Raw genomic sequence first — 20980 nt, forward strand, 5'->3', positions numbered from 1 at the left:
TACCGATCCCTGCATCATGTAGTTTTCAGATCTGGCGCTGCACACGTGATCTTCACTCTGACCTGTCTGATATCCCTGTTCTTTTCAGTAACCCGGACTCAGGCTCCCATTGCATTCCTATAAGAGCCAGAACGAGACGCAATGGGAATGCATTGAGAGGCTGAGTTCCGGTTTACTAGTGAGCACAGACAGGTCAGAGTGAAGATCACGTGGGCAGTGCCAGACACACAAACTTCATAATACAGGGATCGGTAAGTTCTTCTGCAAACGGCACCCCACTGAAACACCAATGTACAAATACAGGGGGCAAAAAAAGAAAAAAGTAGAGTGCTTCTTTAAGAATTAATTTCTCAAAGGCTATACTAAAACAATCTCAGGAACCAGTTAGCCAACAAGTAAGCTTTGTTAAGCTTGGCATCTATGGTTAATGAGAAATCTACCAATCAGAGGAAACCCCTCCAAGGCACCGCAGAGTCCCTAAAATTACTTTTCTATAAGAAAAGGGAAGGATCCAAGTTTTCAAGAATGTGATTTGTTGGAAAATCTCCTTGTGTGATATTAAGAGCTTCTACTCATTACGCTACGTAGAAGTGTAATGCTGGGCCTGATGGACACACTTGACTGACATATGAAACTTTGCATGTCCAGCTGAAGAGCTCATTGAATGTCCATCTGCCACGTGCTTTGGAAAACATGGCATAATATTTTGTTGGATTAGCACAAATAAGAGTCCACAAAGTCATGTGAAAATGGGGCTTTATGAAATTGCTGGCCACGAAAAAAAAAAGTCCAACAGGATCTAGCTGGCTCCTAATGTCTACAGTATTTTGTCCATCCCTGCTCTAATCTTATGTAAAATGGCTCCGTAACACCAGACAGACTCTTAGAAGAACCTGTCGGCCTCTATTGACCTCTTAGATCCTGGATTTTGTGTCATTTTGTCCACGTCTGGTTTCATTTCTTCTGTTCTTAAAGGAGCATTATATTTTAAATACCCCAAAGTCTTAAAGTAAAGCCCCTTAATAGAGCTGCTAAATATGTATATAATACAAGTCAATGGGATTTTTTCATGGACATCCCTGTAAATAATTCCTATATAAACATCACATTCTGATGTCTGCCCCTGATAATTATACAAAGATGAGTTGTGCACAGATTGCTTATGTTAGAGGTTCTTTTTTTTTCTGCGCCAAACCACTCATCGAAATGCGTGTAGTGCGCCTACTTTCTGTAAGAAGAGGTTCTTCAGCAGATGTAGTGTCTGTACAGTACTGAACCTAAATATACCAATCACATTCTTTATGAAAAGAATGAGCGCATTTCGTTTTGTCAATGAATGGTGGAAAGGAAGCTCTCCTTCTGTATTAAAGCCTCGTTCACTCGTCCCTTCATTCTGCTGGTTGCTGGGCTGTTCTAGTACTCAAACCCTTTTCAATTCTTTTTCCTTGGGGTTTTAGACGCTTAACATTAAAAGTATTGTCCTAGAAGTATATATGCAATTGACTACTTTTCAAGCCTAGGCTCGCATTTGCCTCACCTAAAGAGAACCTAACTCTTCAAGGACACAAAAAAACTGAATACAAGTTAAAACTGCAGGAATGATGTACTATTCATTGGAATTGTCTTTAACTTCAGGTGGACCTGTTGATATTAATATGAGTGAGATCACATTAGAAGAAATTCACCAGCAATTTTCTGAGTTTGATATTGGGCCAGGAGGGCACTGGAAACCTACAGACTGCACCCCTCGCTGGAAGGTAAGATAACGTATAAATATGGTGACTTTATAACTGCTTATCAAAGCAGCCAGAAGGCGTCATTCCAACTGGCAACCACACAAACCGCCGCAGATAAGCAAATTATAGTGCAGCATGAAAAATGAAATGTATCTTGTCAAAATGCCCACCTACACAAGGGTCATTAGTACGCAGCCATTTCGCTTTATGACGGAAAATATGCTAAGCATATTGATTAGAGTGGTTCATGTTTAGCAGTATAAATGTGTGTGCAGGAGCATACTTCTCATGTACAGGTAATATATTACTAAATCTCTATATACAGTATGTAGAAGAGTGACAAAACAAGTTCTAATAAAGTGCAGGGAAGGAGCCAGGACACCTTGGAGGTCTAGCCCATAGTATCTGAACATGTCCTTTTCCTAGTTTACTGTCGAGGTCCTGGTTGATTACTATGGGCAATATCTCTGCTTTTCTCTTGCATTGGTTTTTATTACCACCTTTCCCCCATGATGTAATCGTACGTCATGGCGAGTGAGTCGTTCCTGTGGATTGACATACTATTACGTCATGGCTGTGACCATCACCAGCTGGTGCCGGGTGTAACTAACCATGAACGTACAGCTGTAACGACCAGTGTCCCACCAGTTTACCACTTGGATGCTGTGGTCAATGGCAATTGCAGCATCGAAGTGGTTAGACAGAGGGAGGGGGTTCCCTCCTGCACATCCATTCTCCTGCGATGCCATCTTGGGGTGCCGATGGGTTTTCATGGCAGCCAGGGGCCTAACTAAGGCCCTAGATCTGCCATCTTAGTACACCTATTCAGGCCTAATAGGATGTCTGTCATCGGTGCACTGACAGGCATAATACACTGCAATATAGGAGTGTATCATGAGTTATTTCTCACTGAGTCTTTTTCCCATTAGGGATATATTTGTTATTGGTTTGGTTCGTTCAGTATATCTGCATGAACTGACTAATGATAGAAATGTATCAATAATTGTCTAGTGCTTTCTCACTTTACATTGACACTAATTAATTAAAGTGATTTGGTAGACAATATTGTGTGTACTCCAACAATTGATAGCCTTAGATATGTAACATATATTTAATTCTATGTTCACATCTACATCAGGGCTCCGTTCTGTCAGAGCTTTCCACTGACACAAACTGAAACCATAGGTTTCCATTTCCTTCACCATTGATTTCAATGGCGACGTATCTGGTGCCAATGGTTTGTTTGGCTCCGTTGTTCAAGGGTTCCGTCGTTTTGACAGGATGAATACCATAGTCTACTACGCTATTCATCCAATCCCCCAAAATTTTTTTGTTCTATAGGAAGTTCAGAAAGCACTGATAGATTTTCATTGAATGGTATTAAAGGGGTTGTCAGGCACTGACAACTGATGACCTATCCACAGTCTAGGTCATCAGTATATGATCGGTGGGGGTCCGACACCTGGACCCTGCACCGATTAGCGGCGCTGGATGTTATACATAGGGTATGCAGAGTTCAGAGACGATGGCTCCGTAAGCTGCATACTGGATGTGCTGCAGCACGGCAGTTATTCTGACCCGGAGCCATCTGCATCCAGCATGGACGTCCGGTGGCTAGGTTATCGATTCGTCCGTGCCCGGACAACCCCTTTTAAAACGTCCTTTATTTAAAGTCTATGTACGCCTTTGAATTTAAACATATTTTTGTTAATTATAAGCAAATGAACATTTGACTTAAAATTTTTTTGTTTTTCCTTTTTAAGATACAGCTTCTATGTGTCCTTTATACATAGAAGCTGTATCTTGTCGTCAATGGCGATTTACTCAGGTCAGCTGGACTGACTGCTCGGCTTAAAGCTGGTCCTGGGTGTTTCTGACACATAGTATCGAGCTAATAATGATCACATCTAAGTTCATGTGATCATTTTATTTAACGTACTTGTCCTTCAAAGTTGGAAATTATATATTTTGACAGATTTTGGGGCCAAGCAACCTTTTTTTTTTTTTTTTGTAGTCCCTTTTCTGCCAGTTTTCTTATAAACTGCTCATCGTACAACTTTTTATATATTTGATATTTTTGATCTTGCACTCCTCCCATTCTGCCCTGGGTGATTTTAATTAGTTGAATGCTGATTCCTACCATCCCCAAGTATATGTAGGCTTAGTCCCAGTTCTGGGTGTATGTGCAGTGTAGATTCCCACCTCATAGAGGTCGCCTTGTCGTGGCAGGTGGGCTCACACAATTTGATCAAAATGTGCGCTAAGAGCCTCCCTATTGTAAGTAGATTTAGCAGTAATGCATATTTATTTATATTTAGTGGCTTAGGTGGCATTAGTGTCTGCAGTCTGCTGTCACCATTTTCTTGTGTGCTGTATATATTTCCAGCCACAGGCGTTCTTGCACCTGTATACTCGTTTTGTTGGAATGTGCTGTTCAAACTTTTGTGTTTATGTGATATATATATATATATATATATATATAATTTATTAATCCTGTCAAATTAGCTAGAAATATCTTTTTTAAATAATGCTGTTTATCTAAATGTTACCGGTATGATCAGAGATTTTCTGGTAAAGGTGACAGTCTTCTGATTGATCAGGCGTTGTTTATTCATTTTAGACCTGCATGTTCCAGCTATGTGCACAGCACAGTCTCCCTTTCTCTTGTTTCTTAACCCCTTAATGACCGGGCATGTTTGTACCTTAATGACCAAGCCAGATTTGTCAAATCTGGTATGTCTGACTTTATCAGAGAATAACTCTGTGAAAGTTTTGAATATCCAAGTAATTCTGACATTGTTTTTTCGTCACATGTTGTACTTTATTTTAGTGGTAAAAGTAGACTGATACGATTTGCGGAAATTAATTAAAAAATTGAAAAATTGAAGAAATTTTGTAAAAATTACCATTTTCCCCTATTTTTAACTGCAATATGTCACATATGTACACACATACTGTACAATTTTTTTAATTAAATATATATTTCTATCTCTTTACTCCATTTTGGCAGCACTTTTGAAAAAATAAAATAAATTTTCAGCAATTTAGAGGACTTACAAATTAAATAATAATTTTATAAATTTTGAACTACATTTTGTTTTCCGGCACCAAGCCAGGTTTTCAGAGGCTCATAGGTCTCAGAGTGATGGAAACCCCCACAAATGACCCCATTTAGAAAACTAGACCCCTTAAGGTATTTACCTAAGGGTATAGTAAGTATTTTGACCCCACAGTTTTTTGCTAAATTGAATACATAGCAGGTGAAAAAAAAAAAAAATTTCACTTTTTTCATAAAAGTATCAGTTTGAAAACCAATTTCTTTGTAAAGCGACCATGAGAATGAAGAAACACACCACAAAATCTATCACCCTGTTTCTCCTGTTTTCAAAAATACCAACATTGTGGCCCTAATGCGCTGCCTGGACACACGGCAGGACCCAAAATGAAGGGAGCACCCGGAGGCTTTCAAGACTCATATTTTGCTTGAAAATGTTTTAGGCCCCACTGTACATTTGGAGAGGCTTTGAGCTGCCAAAACGATAGAAACTCCCAATAAACGACCCCATTTAGAAAACTAGACCCCATAAGGTATTTATTTAGGGGTATAGTAATTATTTTGACCCCACAGTTCTTTGCTAAATTTAATGCATAGCAGGTGAAAAAAATTATAATTTAACTTTTTTCATAAAAGTATTTGTTTGAAGACCGATTTCTTTGTAAAGCGACCATGAAAATGAAGAAACACACCCCAAAATCTATCACCCTCTTTCTCCTGTTTTCAAAAATACCCACATTGTGGCCCTAATGCGCTGCCTGGACACACGGCAGGGCCCCAAAGGAAGGGAACACCCGGAGGCTTTCAGGACTCATATTTTGCTTGAAAATGTTTTAGGCCCCACTGTACATTTGGAGAAGCTTTGAGCTGCCAGAATGATAGAAACTCCCCATAAACGACCCCATTTCGAAAACTAGACCCCTTAAGGTATTTATCTAGGGGTATAGTTAGCATTTTGACCACACAGGTTTTTCGCTAAATATATTGAAATTAGTCTGTAAGAATTAAAATGTACTTTTTTTCTGAAACAACATAGAAATGTTTATTATTTACAAGGAATAACGAAGAAAATGCACCCCAACATTTGTAAAGCATTGTCTCCCGATTACGACAATACCCCATATGTGGTAATAAACTGCTGTTTGGACCCACAGCAGGGCTCAGAATGGAAGGAGCGCCATTTGGATTTATGATTTTGCTGGAATGGTTTTCGGAGCCATGTCGCATTTGCAATGCACTGGAGGGACCAAAACAGTGGAAACCCCCGAAAAGTGAACCCATTTTGGAAAAACCTTCAAGGAATTTTTCTAGGGGTATAGTGAGCATTTAGACCCCACGGGTCTTTTGCAGAGTTTATTAGTATTAGGGCGCGAAAATTAATATCAAAATTTTTTCCACTAAAATGTTGAATTTTCTCATTTTCACAAGGGATAAAGGAGGAAAAAAACAACCATTTTTTTATAAAGCAATTTCTCCCGAGTACGGAAATACCCCACATGTTGTCATACGTTTTTTTCATTAGAAATGAATTAACCTTTTCAGGACTGATCCATTTTTTGCTTTCATATTTTAGATTTTCACTCCCCGCTTTCCAAGAGCCATAACTTTTTTATTTTTCCATCAATAGAGTGGTGTGAAGGCTTATTTGTTGCGGGAGGAGCTGCAGTTTTCATTGGTACCATTTTGGGGTACATGCGATTTTTTTTTTGATCACTTTTTATTCAATTGTTTTGCAATCCTGAGCAAAAAACAGGAATTCTGACACCGTTTTTTTAGTTTTTTTTTTGCGGCGCTCACCGTACGCAATAAATGACATTTTTAATTTATTCTGCGGGTTGGTACGATTACGGCGATACCATATGTATATAGGTTTGGTTATTTTTTTTTAGCGTTTGCGCAATAAAATGACTTATTTATAAAAAAAAAAATTTCTGTGTCACCATATTCTGAGAGCCATAATTTTTTAATTTTTTAGTCAAAAAAGCTGTGTAAGGGCTTGTTTTTTGCGGGACGGATAGAAGTTTTTATTGGTACTATTTTCGGGTACATGCGACTTTTTGATCACTTTTTATTCTTTATTTAGGGAGCGGTGGTGACCCAAAAAATTGCGATTGTCGTCGTTTTTTATTGATTTTTTTTGGGGTGTTCATCGTGCGGGAGAAATAACATTATAGTTTTATAGTTGGGTTCGTTACGAACGCGGTGATACCAGATATGTGTACTTTTTTAACGTGTTCATTTTTTTTCTATAATAAAAGTCTTATTATAGGAAAAAAAGCATTTAGTGTTTATAGAACTTATAACTTTTATTTTTACACTTTTTTTAAAACATTTTTATTACTTTTTTTTACTTTTTTAACTTGTCCCACTAGGGGACACTTAGTCTTGCAGCTTTGATCGCTGCTAGAGTACATTACACTACACACGTAGTGTAATGTACTCCAACTGTCATTGTGACGTGACTGTCACACTGACAGGAAGCAGAGGAGGAACGGCCGGAGGCTGTTCCTCCGAGGCTTCCGTGCATGGCAACCCGGAGGTCATTATCTGACCTCCGATTGCCGTGACAAGCATCGGTAGCCCCCACGATCACTTCGTGGGGGCTGCTGATGTGCTTCAAACCACTTAAATGCGGCGACGGCAATCCGTCGCCGCACTTAAGGGGTTAACTGCCGAAATCAGCGGCGATGGTCCGCTGTCCGGCAAGACTGATGTCTCAGCTGTCGGGGACAGCTGTCAGCGCGGGTCTGTCACTCTGTGTTTACACAGAGTGACAGTTTGAAATGCGGACGAAAATGTACGTCATGGTGCGGGAACTAGCAGCCGACCATGACGTACATTTTCGTCCTTGGTCGTTAAGGGGTTAATAGTATTACTGTTTATATAGCAGATTAAAATAGAAAATAAAGACACAAATACTGGTAACATTTACCATGGTTATCCACCTTTTTCTTTGTTCATCTTCCTTAACTGCAATCCAAAGGATGACCTAAATGTGTCCTTGGATGTATCTGTTCTCGTTTTTAACTCCTTCTTAACCTTCCAGTATTCTTGCACATTAAGCCATGAGTTTGGTGAAAGAAGTTGGGCTACTGGTTAGAGGAATTTCTGGGCCCCATATATCAGAGTCTGGACCCCCCTCCATTACCGAGGGTTAGGCATCGGAAAGTAGTGCACTCACGTTTGTACGTTATGCGCGTTAACTGATTTTGGTACTTGTGTCAATTAAAGTGAAGGAAACCATGGGTCAGACACATGACCGGTTAATGCCCCGGATTTTGTTCAATTCAACTAAAACGTATCCCACTGTATGGCATACAGTGGAATGGCCCCATAAATGGACAGTATTGTTAGTAGCTTACCCTGGGCTGGAGTCCCCGGAGCTTCTACTAGAGCTCTGCCCAGGGATTTCAGCACTGTTCCTCATGTCCATACATGGACATTGATGTCAGGAGCTCCCTCGGGGCCAATGTCCAAGGGCAGAGCAATTGTGATGTTCTGTCTGGGGACTCGAGCATTGGAAAGCTCCTGACATTGGAAAAAAATATACGGAGGTTCGCTCACCGCGTTTCCCCTGCGTTAGTCCATACGTTTGTCAAGGCCACGGGATATCTCCGAGCACCTTTACCATTCATACCAAGAGAAGTCCTGAGTCGACAGCAGGTATACAAGGCAATGAAAGAAGAAAAATGGTGTATCCTGCACTCTTGTAAAAAACAAAACAATTTTTTTTTTTTATTATTTGGTCATTTTAGCAATGATTGAGAGCCCTAAAGGTTTGAAATACGTAAGCGTGGTCCTGGAGTTATCATTTTAATTGTTTTGTTTTTAAAATGACCAAAGAAAACCAATTTTTTTTTTTATTTTTTATTTTTTTACAAGAGTGCTGAATACACCATTTTTCTTCTTTCATTGCCAAGCTCCTGACATTACTGTATAGTGTTGTCCAGAGCGGTATACGTTTTTTTTTTTTTTTTAGAGAGATCTCTCAGGATGGGATAGCATAGTCTACATCCTGACTATGCATAGTCTACTATGCTATTCTATCCTTCAAGAAAAGGTAAACCCCATTCACGTGAGTTATATTGTAATTTGTAGTGAATTTTCAGTGCGAAATCAACACCGAAAATAGGAGAGTTCTAGCCATGTGCCAATTTGAAAGCAAATTGTTCTTCTATAAGGCCCTGTTCACACAGTTTCGTGATTTCAATGGGAGTCAGAGGCTTTCCGGAGCGCTTATTGCCCGCTAGCGGTAAAAAAAAAAAAAGCGACATGACCTTTCTTGTGGCGTATTCAGACTGAAAAACCCCATTGAAATCAATAGACAGAAAAAACCGCAGAGGCGGTTTGTTGGCAAAAGGCTCATGTGTTTTCTTTTGTCTGTTGAAGTAAGAGGTAAAGAATAAAACGTGGAGAAAAAACGTGTCAAAACGTGTGTGTGGTACAAAACTACTTAAAAAAAACCCGAAGCTGATTTTGCCTGCCTGCAAAAAAATTTTGTCAACTTACCACTCTTCCAACCTACATGTATTTGGTCTTGTTTTTCTCAGAACATGTTGGGCTTTCATGTAGTGTAAAAAAATAAGGGCTATATTTAACTTTTTAAAAAATGGAAAAGGGAAATAAAAATAATGTGAATATATAATTTTAGGTGATGTTTTTTGCCGACTTCAGCAATGCCGAATATGTGCGCATTTCTTAAACGCTGGGCGCAAGGCAGATCTTATAATGAAAGTCGCTATGTAGCCCCAGCCTAAAACTGTACAATACATCTATATATTTGATAGGAAAGATATAGATAAAGAGATAGGTAGATATACAAATAAAGATTTATTATTTCGAACACACAAAAAAAAATAATTGCAATTTATATAGGTAATTATATGTTTATCTATCTTGTTATATAGTATAGTTCTAGGCTGCAGCTACACGAAGACTTTGGCCACGATACAGGTCCCGTGGCCAAAAATCGCTTTATCCAGTAGCATACATCGCAAATAAAATGACTGCGACCACATTCACTGTCATTACTTGCCATGTAGGCTACAGAACATAGTAATCTTTAGCTGTGCAAGCTGTCTCGTGGCAAAAGTCGCCGTGTAGCCCCAGGCTAAAACTATACTGTTCTCCCTCTCTTGACAGCCTGCCAGGAGAGGGAGAAGTTATAGCAGCTCGGCAAGGGGGTGGCGCGGGGGGATGGGGGTGCTGCCAGTCAGGCCCCTTTTTTTCATGCATGTGGCCGGGCCTCTGACGGCAGTACCACTAGTACTGCCCTGATGGCGGCCTTGGGCACACTTGGGGGGCATCCAGTTCCCTGGAGCGGTGTTGCCCCCCTCCCAGTTCCTTGATGAAGAGCGTCTAAGCTGCTAAGGCATGGACAGTGTGCCCTGCCAGCGACGCTTTACACAAGGAGGGGTTGAGGGAAGCCTCCCCCCGATGTGTAGGGTGGGAAGGATTAGGAGACAGGAAATCTGTGGCACAGTGGCCTGATGGCGGACGATTTGCGGGGCTGCGCTGGCTTGAGGGTGCAGGGGGGACTCCCTTCGTCGTCTCTGCTGTGCCGTTGCCAAGGCATCAAGGATGCTCTTCACTGCTCCTGGCGGTGAAGAGTGTCTGCGCTGCCATGGGAACGCCACCACCGAGTAGACGCTGAGTGGCATGGCAGCGCTGCTCCACCCAAGGAAGAGTTGAGGGAAGCGTTCCCCTGATGTGTGGGGCGGTAAGAACCAGAAGGCTGGGAAAGCAGTGGCCTGGTGGCGGCAGATGTACCTGGCCACACAACCAAGCAGGTCGGAGGGTGCAGAGTGGTCTGCCAGCGTCTTCTCTGCATTGCTGTTGCCATGGCAGTGAAGATTCTGTGCTGCCATGGCAACTGCACTGCCAAGGAGACGCTGGGTGCCATGACCGTGACGCTTCACACAAAGAGGGGAGAAAGGGAAGCCTCGGGAGAAGTACACGGAGCGGCGCTATAAAGCGACCATTATCTTCAGGTGCTTCAGCAGGCACTTTGTGCACTGACAGCCTGTGTGTTTTGCAGCCCTGTACAGCTATTAATTGTGTGTCCGTATTACTAGAAAAAGTAAACTTCTATTTCTCCTCTTATATAGGGTATGCTAAAGCCCGCTGCAGGGATAGGTTTCTGTGCGGGGCTGCCTTTTTTTGTGGCAAATACCCCGCTTCCTTGTAGAGCCAAGCTTAGGGACATCTAGGGCGAATACTTAAAGGGTAACTAAACTTTTAAAAAACGTTTGACTTGTCAGTGACGTCAGTTTTGATCACTGGGGGTCCGAGCACTGGGACCCCCACCGATCGCTAAAATGAAGCGGCAAAAGCGCACAGGGGAGCCCTGTGCTGCTTAGTTTTTGATCGGCTGTTGTCAAACTCGAGTGAGCGGTGTACGTACTCATAAACTTTCTGTTGAGCCCGTACACCGCTCCAAGTTGTCATTAATAAATTAAGCGGCACAGTGCTCACCTGCTTCTTCTGCTTCATTTTAGCGATTGGTGGGGGTCTCCGTGCTCAGACCCCCACTGATAAAATCTTCTGACATGTCACTATAACATGTCAAAAGTTTTTTTTGTTTTATAAATTCTGTTTCTATTAAGGCATAAATTCTAAAGGTAAAAACAATAGAGAAATACAAAAGTAATAAAGCAATTGTGAGATACAAGTTCTCAATACAGTGAACATATAATATTCAAGCATCAAATAGAAGAGTAAAGTCAGGGATTTATATAGGAGAAAACCTGTCGGAGAGATATAAAATAGTAAGAACATCTCTGAATTCTAAGGTGAGTGACCCCGGCACAGCATGGAAGGATTCGTATAGTAAATAACTACAGAGATGTTGGTAGTATTAGAAGAAACTCTCCATAAAAATAAGTCTGTGTGTATAAAGCTGAACAAGTCAGTCCCACAATGAAGAAGGTAAAGAAATAAATGAAACTGAAAACAATTAAATAAAGAAAGAAATGAGAAAGAAAAATGAAAAGATATCCGTGACCTAAAGCCAGATATATATCCAAATAATAACATATACATCCTCTCAGGTGGTGAGGGGGAAATATAAGGGCTTATTTAGACAAACGTGTAATACGTCCGTGCAACGCATGTGGTTTTCACGCGCCTCGCACGGACCTATGTTAGTCTATGGGGCCGTGCAGACTGTCCGTGAGTTTCACGCAGCATGTGTCCGCTGCGTAAAACTCACGACATGTCCTATATTTGTGCATTGTTTGCGCATCACGCACCCATTGAAGTCAATGGGTGCGTGAAAATCACGCGCAACACACGGAAGCACTTCCGTGTGACGAGCGTGATTAGTGCAACAGCAGTACAAACTATGAAAAACAGAAAAGCACCACGTGCTTTTCTTTTTACAAACATACAAACAGAGTGTCATAATTATGGCGGCTGCGCGAAAATCACACAGCCACGCATCATACGCGTCTGACACACGGAGCTAACAGTTTTTTTACATAGTCCCATAACACACCTATACACGCATACATATATATATATTTATATATATATATATACATACATACATACATATATACATACATACATACACATGGAGGTCTCTGATAAGTGGTAATGCAGGTAACAAGGAGTTGGACTGGGGGAGAGGAGAGGATAATGTGGTATAGGAAGTAGGGATGTCACGATGTCACGATACCAGAATTTGACTTCGATACCGATACTTTGTGTAGTATTGCGATTTCGATACCAAAACGATACTTTGCCAACAGTAATAAAAATAAAAAAAAGTTCTTCCATTTTGTGATGTGAGGCACGAGGTGTGATGAATTTTGAATGTGCCTCACATTAATAGTGATTAACCCCATCATGTTTCTTAGTCATAATGGGTTAATGTGTAAGGTACATGATGGGGTTAATTACTATTAATGTGAGGCACATGGAGGTTAAATTCACTTATTAATGTAAAGCACGAGGTGTGATGGTGTTTTTTTTTGTTTTTGTTTTTACAGCGTACACATCATAAATGACGCAAAAAAATTGTTGTGCAGGTTATTACGGCCGCGCCAATACTGAATGTGTATGTTTTATGTATTGAGACTTATATTAATGTTTATTGTAAAAAGAGGTGTATGTGTAATTTTTTTTATTTAATATTACTTTTGATTTTACTTTTATTTTTAAACTTTAATGTACTGGCATATATCTGATATGTGCCAGTACATTAACGGATAGTACACAGGCAGTTGTTAGGACATACCGAAGTATGCCCTAACAGGAAATATGGTAAGACAGCCCTGGGGTCCTTCAATGCTCCCTGGGCTGTCTGCCCATATATGGTATGGCCCTCGATCGCGTCACAGGCATGCCCCCTTCTCATTTTCCCTTGAATGCTGCGGTCAGCTTCGATCGCAGCATTCAGGGGAATAGCGGCGGAGACGAGAGGTTTCTCTGATCTCCGCCGTTAGAGCTGGGTTGCGGCTTTGTAATACAGCCATTGCCCCGCTCCTGACATAAGTGCGCGCGCGATCAGCATGAGGAGATGCGGCCGGCGCTGCACTAATGAGCTGCGGCGAAGGCACTGAGAACAGAACATCGGGGTGTTTTGCAGGGTGCCCGCCATGTTCTGTCTTCAGTGCCGCTACTCATTAGTGCAGCGCTGGCCACATCACCTCATCCTGACGGCGCGCTCTTGTCAGGACTCGGGAGCGGGGCAATGGCGGTATTACACAGCTGCAGCCCCGCTCTCATACATTCATGTGTTACAATGCTAAGCTCTGCGGCCGCACAGCTTAGTATCGAAATACATGAAACAATGGTATCGAACCGTTTGGGGGTGCACGGTATCAAAACAGTATCGAAGTTTCGATGCATCGTGCATCCCTAATAGGAAGTAAAAATAACATAAAATATAATGAATATTTATTTACCCTGAAAATCCCTCCAAGGTTGCCATGTCTAGAGAAAATTATTTCTTGAAAAAGTGTTCCAACCAACCAACTCCTCCAGTCTATGAAGTTGGTGCATTTTGGACCACCATAACTCTCTCATAGGTGGGTCCTCCTTTCTCCAGTGCAAAGGAATCAGTAATTTAGCAGTGGAGATCATGAAAGTGATTAAGTCTTTAGACGAAGGCGTAAAATCCTTCTATGGAAGCCACAACAGTATCAACTCAGAATTTAACCGGAGAGTAATGTCAAACGTTTGTTAAAAAGTTTATTTACACTTTACCCCCTTATTTTCGCCTTGCTCCTGCTACCCTCTAGATTTTACGCTGAGTAGTGATTTCGCTGCAGTAAACGTGTATGTTTTAGGCTTATTACGCGTTTTATTTTTTTAACCTTAGTTCAAAGAGGCTCTGTCACCACATTATAAGTGCCCTATCTCCTACATAAGGAGATCGGCGCTATAATGTAGGTGACAGTAATGCTTTTTATTTAATAAAACAATCTATTTTCACCACTTTATTAGTGATTTTAGATTTATGCTAATAAGTTTCTCAATGGACAACTGGGCATGTTTTACTATTGACCAAGTGGGTGTTGTACAGAGGAGTGTATGACGCTGACCGATCAGCGTCCTGCACTCCTCTCCATTAATTTAGGCAGCGCATAGGGATCCTTTTTAGATCACTATGTGCTGTCTTATACTAACACATTAACGATACTGAAGTGTTTAGACAGTGAATAGACATTCCACGGGATGTCTATTCACAATCCCGGCACTTCGTTACTGTTTTTGTGGTAGTTACAGCAGAGCAAGCGTAATCCCGCGAGATTACGCTGTAAATGACCGGTTACAACGAGATCACGCTTCCTCTGCTGTAACTACCACAGAAACCGTAACGAAGTGCAGAGATTGTGAATAGACATCCCGTGGAATGTCTATTCACTGTCTAAACACTTGAGTATCGTTAATGTGTTAGTATAAAACAGCACATAGTGATCTAAAAGGATCCCTATGCGCTGCCTAAATGAATGGATAGAAGTGTATGACGCTGATTGGTCAGCGTCATACACTCCTCTGTACAACGCCCACTTGGTCAATAGTAAAACACGCCCAGTTGTCCATTGAGAAATGCATTAGCATAAATCTAAAATCGCTCCTAACGTGGTGAAAATAGATTGTTTTTTTTAAATAAAAGGCACTGCTGTCACCTACATTATAGCGCCGATCTCCTTATATAGGAGACAGGGCACTTATAATGTGGTGACAGAGCCTCTTTAAATGTATGCAGTTGGAATCCCCGCTTTAAAAATCCTGTGTTTTGCCGCTGGGTTAAGAGGCAACTCTCGGCTAAACCTTCCTCCACTGCTTGGTTTTGTAATTAGAGACCTGGCAAACGAAGAGCTGCCCCTTTGGCTGGATAGAGATAGACCCCTATTTTTTTTCAGCAAGTCTTCTACTAGACTTTTTGTTAAATGATTCTGCAGGAAGTACAGAAAGTACTGGCAACAGTCAAAACAGAAAAGTGACGTAAATGCATTGATAACACTACTCCAATTTGTTTGCTTTATTGACACAATGAATTATTGCACAAAGTAATTTCTTTACATTCCTGAATTCAATGATTCCTTTGAAGACTGATGTAATTGTATATTTAGCCAAAGTACAAACATCGCTTCCCTATACTTATAATATTTGAATTTCCCTACAAGCCTCGGCCGCACATGGTTGGGGTGCCTTAGGCCCTGTTCACACAGAGTTTTTTTGGCGCGGAAAACGGTCTGCAAAAAACGGCCGAAAATGCCTCCCATTGAGTTCAATGGGAGGCGGTTTTTTAACGCGAGCGGAAAAACCGCCTCGCGGTAAAAAGAAGCGACATGACCTATCTTGAGACAGTTTCCGATCTCCAAAACCCCATTTCAATTAGTGGGAGATGGAAAAAAAACGCCTCGACGTGTGTTTTGACGCGTTTTTGTCAAACCACTGCAAAAACCACTGGGAGCAGATTTTGCAATAGGAATTTTCCTCCTGCAAAAAAACTCTGTGTGAACTAGCCCTTAGAATTAACTGCATTTTATAAAGTTACAGAAGGGAACAAGGAATATTTTATTTTTTTTTTTAAATAAAAAGAGCCATGACCTTTTATAAGAATTCTGGACCTATTTATTAAATAAAATTCTATTATAGGTACACTTTCCTGCCCGAGACCACCCCTAACGTCCGTACCATTCCTAAACCATGTGATCTTCTATAAAATGATTGTGTTAACTAATATTCCTGGTTGTCTATGGCGCTTTAGTTGTTACTAACACATAATCACCATGTATAATGTATATCATATTATACCCTTTCTGACCTTAGACCACCAGAGGTATCGACTATTATCCGCTAAACCACTGCATACCACTAGGAGTATTACAGGATTACAATCACTGACCCCGAAACTACTCCATGTAAAAGTGTATGATGTCATTTATGTAGAAATTTGGAAAAGGCCTTCTAATTTTGCTGTCTCCGTTGTGGCCATCAACATCCATGGAAACTCGCCTTTCAAAAATCCTGCGTTTGCCCTGAAAACAGCAACTTGTATTTTGGCTAAGGCAAGTCAGACACAGGCTGTTATAAAGTAGTTTGGATTGTAGTGATGCCGCAGCTTTACATTTCGCATCTATAGGCCATGGACATAACTGTATAAAAGTTGCTTGTTCGGCCGTCAATTATTACTTCTGAGTTCCCCATAAACATTGACTCTTGGCTCGGACGAGCGTGCCTGTTTATTTAAATGGGGGAGAGGGGTGTCCGCTGCTGCTAGACCTCTCCTGTGGGAAATCCAACGTGCCCAAACCTCCTTTGCCCCGACATCTGTTGTCAGGGAAGAGTCGAGTGGCCCCCATACACATTAAATCGCCGGGCGATCATACCGATAATGGCGGGTTCAGCTAACCTTTGTCTGTGTCGCTCTTCTACGGTATAAAGGTGGACTGTAAAAAGTAGTGGCAAATGTGAGCTGATGTCTTATGTTCAGTCATTAAATCCTGTTCTGTATGTGTGGTACCCAGTGACTACATTTCTCAACTCCGACCAAGTCCGTGAGCCAACGAATCACAAATAGCTGGATTTAGTGATCTTGTTTAAGCTTGCAATTGCACTGTGCGTTTCCTGAGTACAAATTGCCTTTACACAATTTATCGTTTATCTGTCATATTCCTCTAATAATCCATGGAAGGTATTAGTATAAGCATTTGATCCATCTTTGCTTTAATCTGATTTGATGTCAGTCAGGGTCATAAAATGGATTATTTAAAATGCTGATCTGTGTTTTGTGGCTTTTACTGCTCTTGTTTAATAAATATTATTATTGAGGTTTTGACTAGTAAAAACTGGGCATTTTCTTTTTATCCTGTGCAGCGTGTGATTGTTGGGACCACATCTGCATTGGAGGCTCCCTTAGGCTATGTTCACACTGAGTTTTTTGACGCGGAAACCGCGTCGCAAAACTCGTCAAAAACGGCCCGAAAACTGATTGATTTCAATGGGAGGCGGAGGCGTCACTTTCCCGCGAGCGGAAAAACCGTCTCGCGGGAGACAGAAGGGACATGCCCTATCTTTTCCGGTGTTTACGCCTCTGACCTCCCATTCACATGGGAGGCAGAGAAGGCGTATTTTGCAGCGTTTTATGCCCACGGCGCTCAATAGCCACGGGCGAAAAACACTGCGAAAATCGGCGTGCAGGGAGAGCAAAATCTGCCTCAAACTTCCAAAAAGAAAATTGAGGCAGAAATTCCGCTTGCAAAAATCTGTGTGAACCTAGATCTGTGACATAAGCCTCTAAAGCTAAGTCAATGGGTTACGTCGGACACGGATGGTATCCATCATACAACGGTACTGGCGGTTTCTGGATTTTCATGTTTTGAAACAATATTCCATATTAACCTCTTTCCGCCGCAGCCATTTTTTGGATTTTCACTTAGAGGCTCTGTCACCACATTATAAGTGGCCTATCTTATACATAATCTGATCGGCACTGTAATGTAGATTACAGCAGTGTTTTTATTTATTTAGAAAAACGATATTTTTTGACGGAGTTATGACCTATATTAGCTTTATGCTAATTACTTTCTTAATGGACAACTGGGCGTGTTTTACTTTTTGACCGTTGTGAAGAGAAGTGTATGACGCTGACCAATCAGCGTCATACACTTCTCTCCATTCATTTACACTTCACATAGTGATATTTCTAGATCACACACACACACACACACACACACACACACACACACACACACACACACACACACACACGTGTTACTCAAGTGTCCTGACAGTGAATAGACATCGCTACCAGCCTGGGCGCGATGTCTATTCAGAATCCTGACACTTCGGTAATGTTTGTGTGAGATTTACAGCAAGGCAAGCGTAATCCTATTTTAAATGACGGTTTACAGCGTAATCTCGCGAGATTACGCTTGCCTTGCTGTAAATCTCTTTTTACTAATACAAGTAAAAAACTGATTGTTGAAAATAAAATTTTTGTTTTGGCACCATATTCTAGGAGCCATAACTCCCCCCCCCCCCCCCCGTCAATTTAGCGCTATGAGGGTTTATTTTTTGTGGGGCGAGCTGTAGTTTCTGTTGGTACCATTTTTTAGGGTGCAAGAAACTTTTTGATCACTTTTTATTCCATTTTGTTGTGGGAGATGGAGTGATAAAAAAAAAACAGCAATTCAGTGTTTTTTTTTTTTTTTTAATTTTTGTTCTTCCTACGGCGTTTAGCGTGTGGGCTATATAATGTTATATAGTCTTCGTTTAGGCTTTTACGGCCGTGACAATGCCAGTTATGTTTAATTTACAACATGGACTTGGAGGAAATTAGGAAAAGTCTATCCATCTATCTAATCTCTCTTTACTTAACTTCTTTTTTTTTTTTTACTAGTCCCCCTAGGGCCGACACGCTCGTTCTATGGAGCGGGCTCAGTGAGCCATCTCCATTCCCCCCCCCACCCCCCCATCTGAACTCCATAAATATGTTTCCAGTAAAAGCTAAAATTAGGTAGGAAACCTCAACTACTTTTTTCATAATTTTACAATGATCTTTTTTTTAATTTCACAAACACATGTGTAGAATGCAAGTATCCAAAAGTAAACTGTACCAAGGAGAACTGGGTGCCAGCCTGTATGTGGCCTTGCAAGGAATGCGTTCGGAGTCCAAAGGGGGTTTTACACAGGACTGTTATCCGGCAGGCGAGCGTTCATATAACGCTCATTGCCGATGATTGCCCTGTGTAAACAGGGCAGAGATCAGCAGATGAACGAGCAAATGCTCAATCATCTGCTGGTCGTATCGTTTTAAAAAAGTAAAAGATTATCGTTGTCGGCAGCACATCTCCCTGTGCAAATAGGGAGACGCGATGCTGACATGATGATAATGTATGGGGACGAGTGATCGGAGTAACGACTGCTCGTCCCCATCCATAGCTCCGTGTGACAGGAGCAAACGAGCGCCGATCAACAATGTCTCGATCGGTGCTTGCTGCATCGGCAGCTTATCGGCCAGTGTAAAAGGGCCTTAAAGAGGCTCTGTCACCAGATTATAAGTGCCCTATCTCCTACATAATCTGATCGGCGCTATAATGTAGATAACAGCAGTGCTTTTTATTTTGAAAAATGATAATTTTTTAGCAAGTTCTGAGCAATTTTAGATTTATGCTAATTATTTTATTAATAAACAACTGGGCGTGTTTCTATTTTTTTACCAACTGGGCGTTGTGGAGAGAAGTGTATGACGCTGACCAATCAGTGACCAATCAGCATCATACAATTCTCATTGTTCCAGCCCATTGTTAAAGTGTGATTGTGCAGTGAAAGAAGTTGGGCTGGAACAATGAGAAGTGTATGACACGGATTGGTCACTGATTGGTCAGCGTCATACACTCCTCTGTACAACACCCAGTTGGTAAAAAGTAAAAACACGCCCAGTTGTCCATTAAGAAACTCATTAGCATAAATCTAAGATTGCTCATAACTTTCTCAAAAATGATCGTTTTTCAAAATAAAAACCACTGCTGTTATCTACATTCCAGCGCCGATCAGATTATGTAGGAGATAGGGCACTTATAATCTGGTGACAGAGCCTCTTTAAGAACCATACACATTTCCTGGTCACATTTACAGCTCCTAGTAACCACTAATCTTCGGGCATAGAGGTGCCCAACCCTGGGGGCAAAGGTCAGGTCGAAATTACTATATAGTCACTTAGTTACAAAGTATTTTATTCACCCATGTAAATACAACAATTTCTCTCTCTCACAAGGACACTTGAAGGGGATGAAATGTTGTATTTACACGGGGGAATGCATTTTTTCACGTTTTTGGACTGTTGCAATTTTTTCTTCTAATATCTATTTCCGAAAAGAGAAGAGTAGATCAGCACTGTTTGAAGCCACTTGCATGGGTGCAAGTCTCAAGACTCGGACTCCATGTCCTTCCAATCCATAAATATCCATATCCATAAATATAAAAAAACTAGGCGCGCTCCGGACAAGTTAGTGGACTTTATTATCCTATGTGTGACGTTTCATTCCACTATACTGGGGCCTTTCTCAAAGTTTCTATCTCTATCCATCTTTCCATCCATCATCCATCAGAGAACTTGTATGAGCTGAACCCAGTAGAATTTTGAGAATTGAAATCCGCTATGTACATGACTGGAGACCACAACATGAAGTAACTTTTTTTATTTTTTATTTAGATGTTTTGTTTACAGGCCAAATTTCATAAAAAAATCTCTGTTATATAAGTATGCATGTCTGCAACGTTGGTTTCCATATATATATTCTGCATTCTGTTTCTTGCTTGTTTTGTTTAGTGTTAGGCTTCGTTCACATCTTCGCTCGGGCTACTTTCCGTCTGAGCTTCCCATCGGAACGGAGCCCTGACCGACACAAACGGAAACCATATGTTTCCGTTTCTATCACCATTGATTTCAATATTGACGGATCCGGTGCCAATGGTTTCAGTTTGTCTCGGCAAAACGACAGAACCCTTGCACAACTGAGACAAACGGAAACCATTGGCACTGGATCCGTCACCATTGAAATCCATGGTGATGGAAACAGAAACCTATGGAACGGAGCCCGAGCGCAGATTTGAACAAAGCCTTAGCTTGGTAACTGCACAAATATGCAGATTCAGAAAAACAAACAAAAATCCAACCAAATCATTGTTGCAATTTTTTTACATTTTATTTATTCTTTCTTTCTTTCGC

At 41.1% G+C, this 20980-nt stretch overlaps 1 protein-coding gene across 1 annotated transcript in view; it reads left to right on the forward strand.

Annotated features, from left to right (window-relative positions):
- The window catches only part of B4GALT6 (beta-1,4-galactosyltransferase 6), a 112310-nt gene that overhangs the window by 48557 nt on the left and 42773 nt on the right, over positions 1–20980 (forward strand). Inside the window, exon 4 of the mRNA XM_075826310.1 lies at positions 1636–1757. Coding sequence (XP_075682425.1) covers positions 1636–1757 — 122 coding nt within the window. The remainder of the gene's footprint in view (positions 1–1635; positions 1758–20980) is intronic.

The sequence above is a fragment of the Rhinoderma darwinii genome, chromosome 5 (assembly GCF_050947455.1).
Source record: "Rhinoderma darwinii isolate aRhiDar2 chromosome 5, aRhiDar2.hap1, whole genome shotgun sequence".
Lineage (NCBI taxonomy): Eukaryota > Metazoa > Chordata > Amphibia > Anura > Rhinodermatidae > Rhinoderma > Rhinoderma darwinii.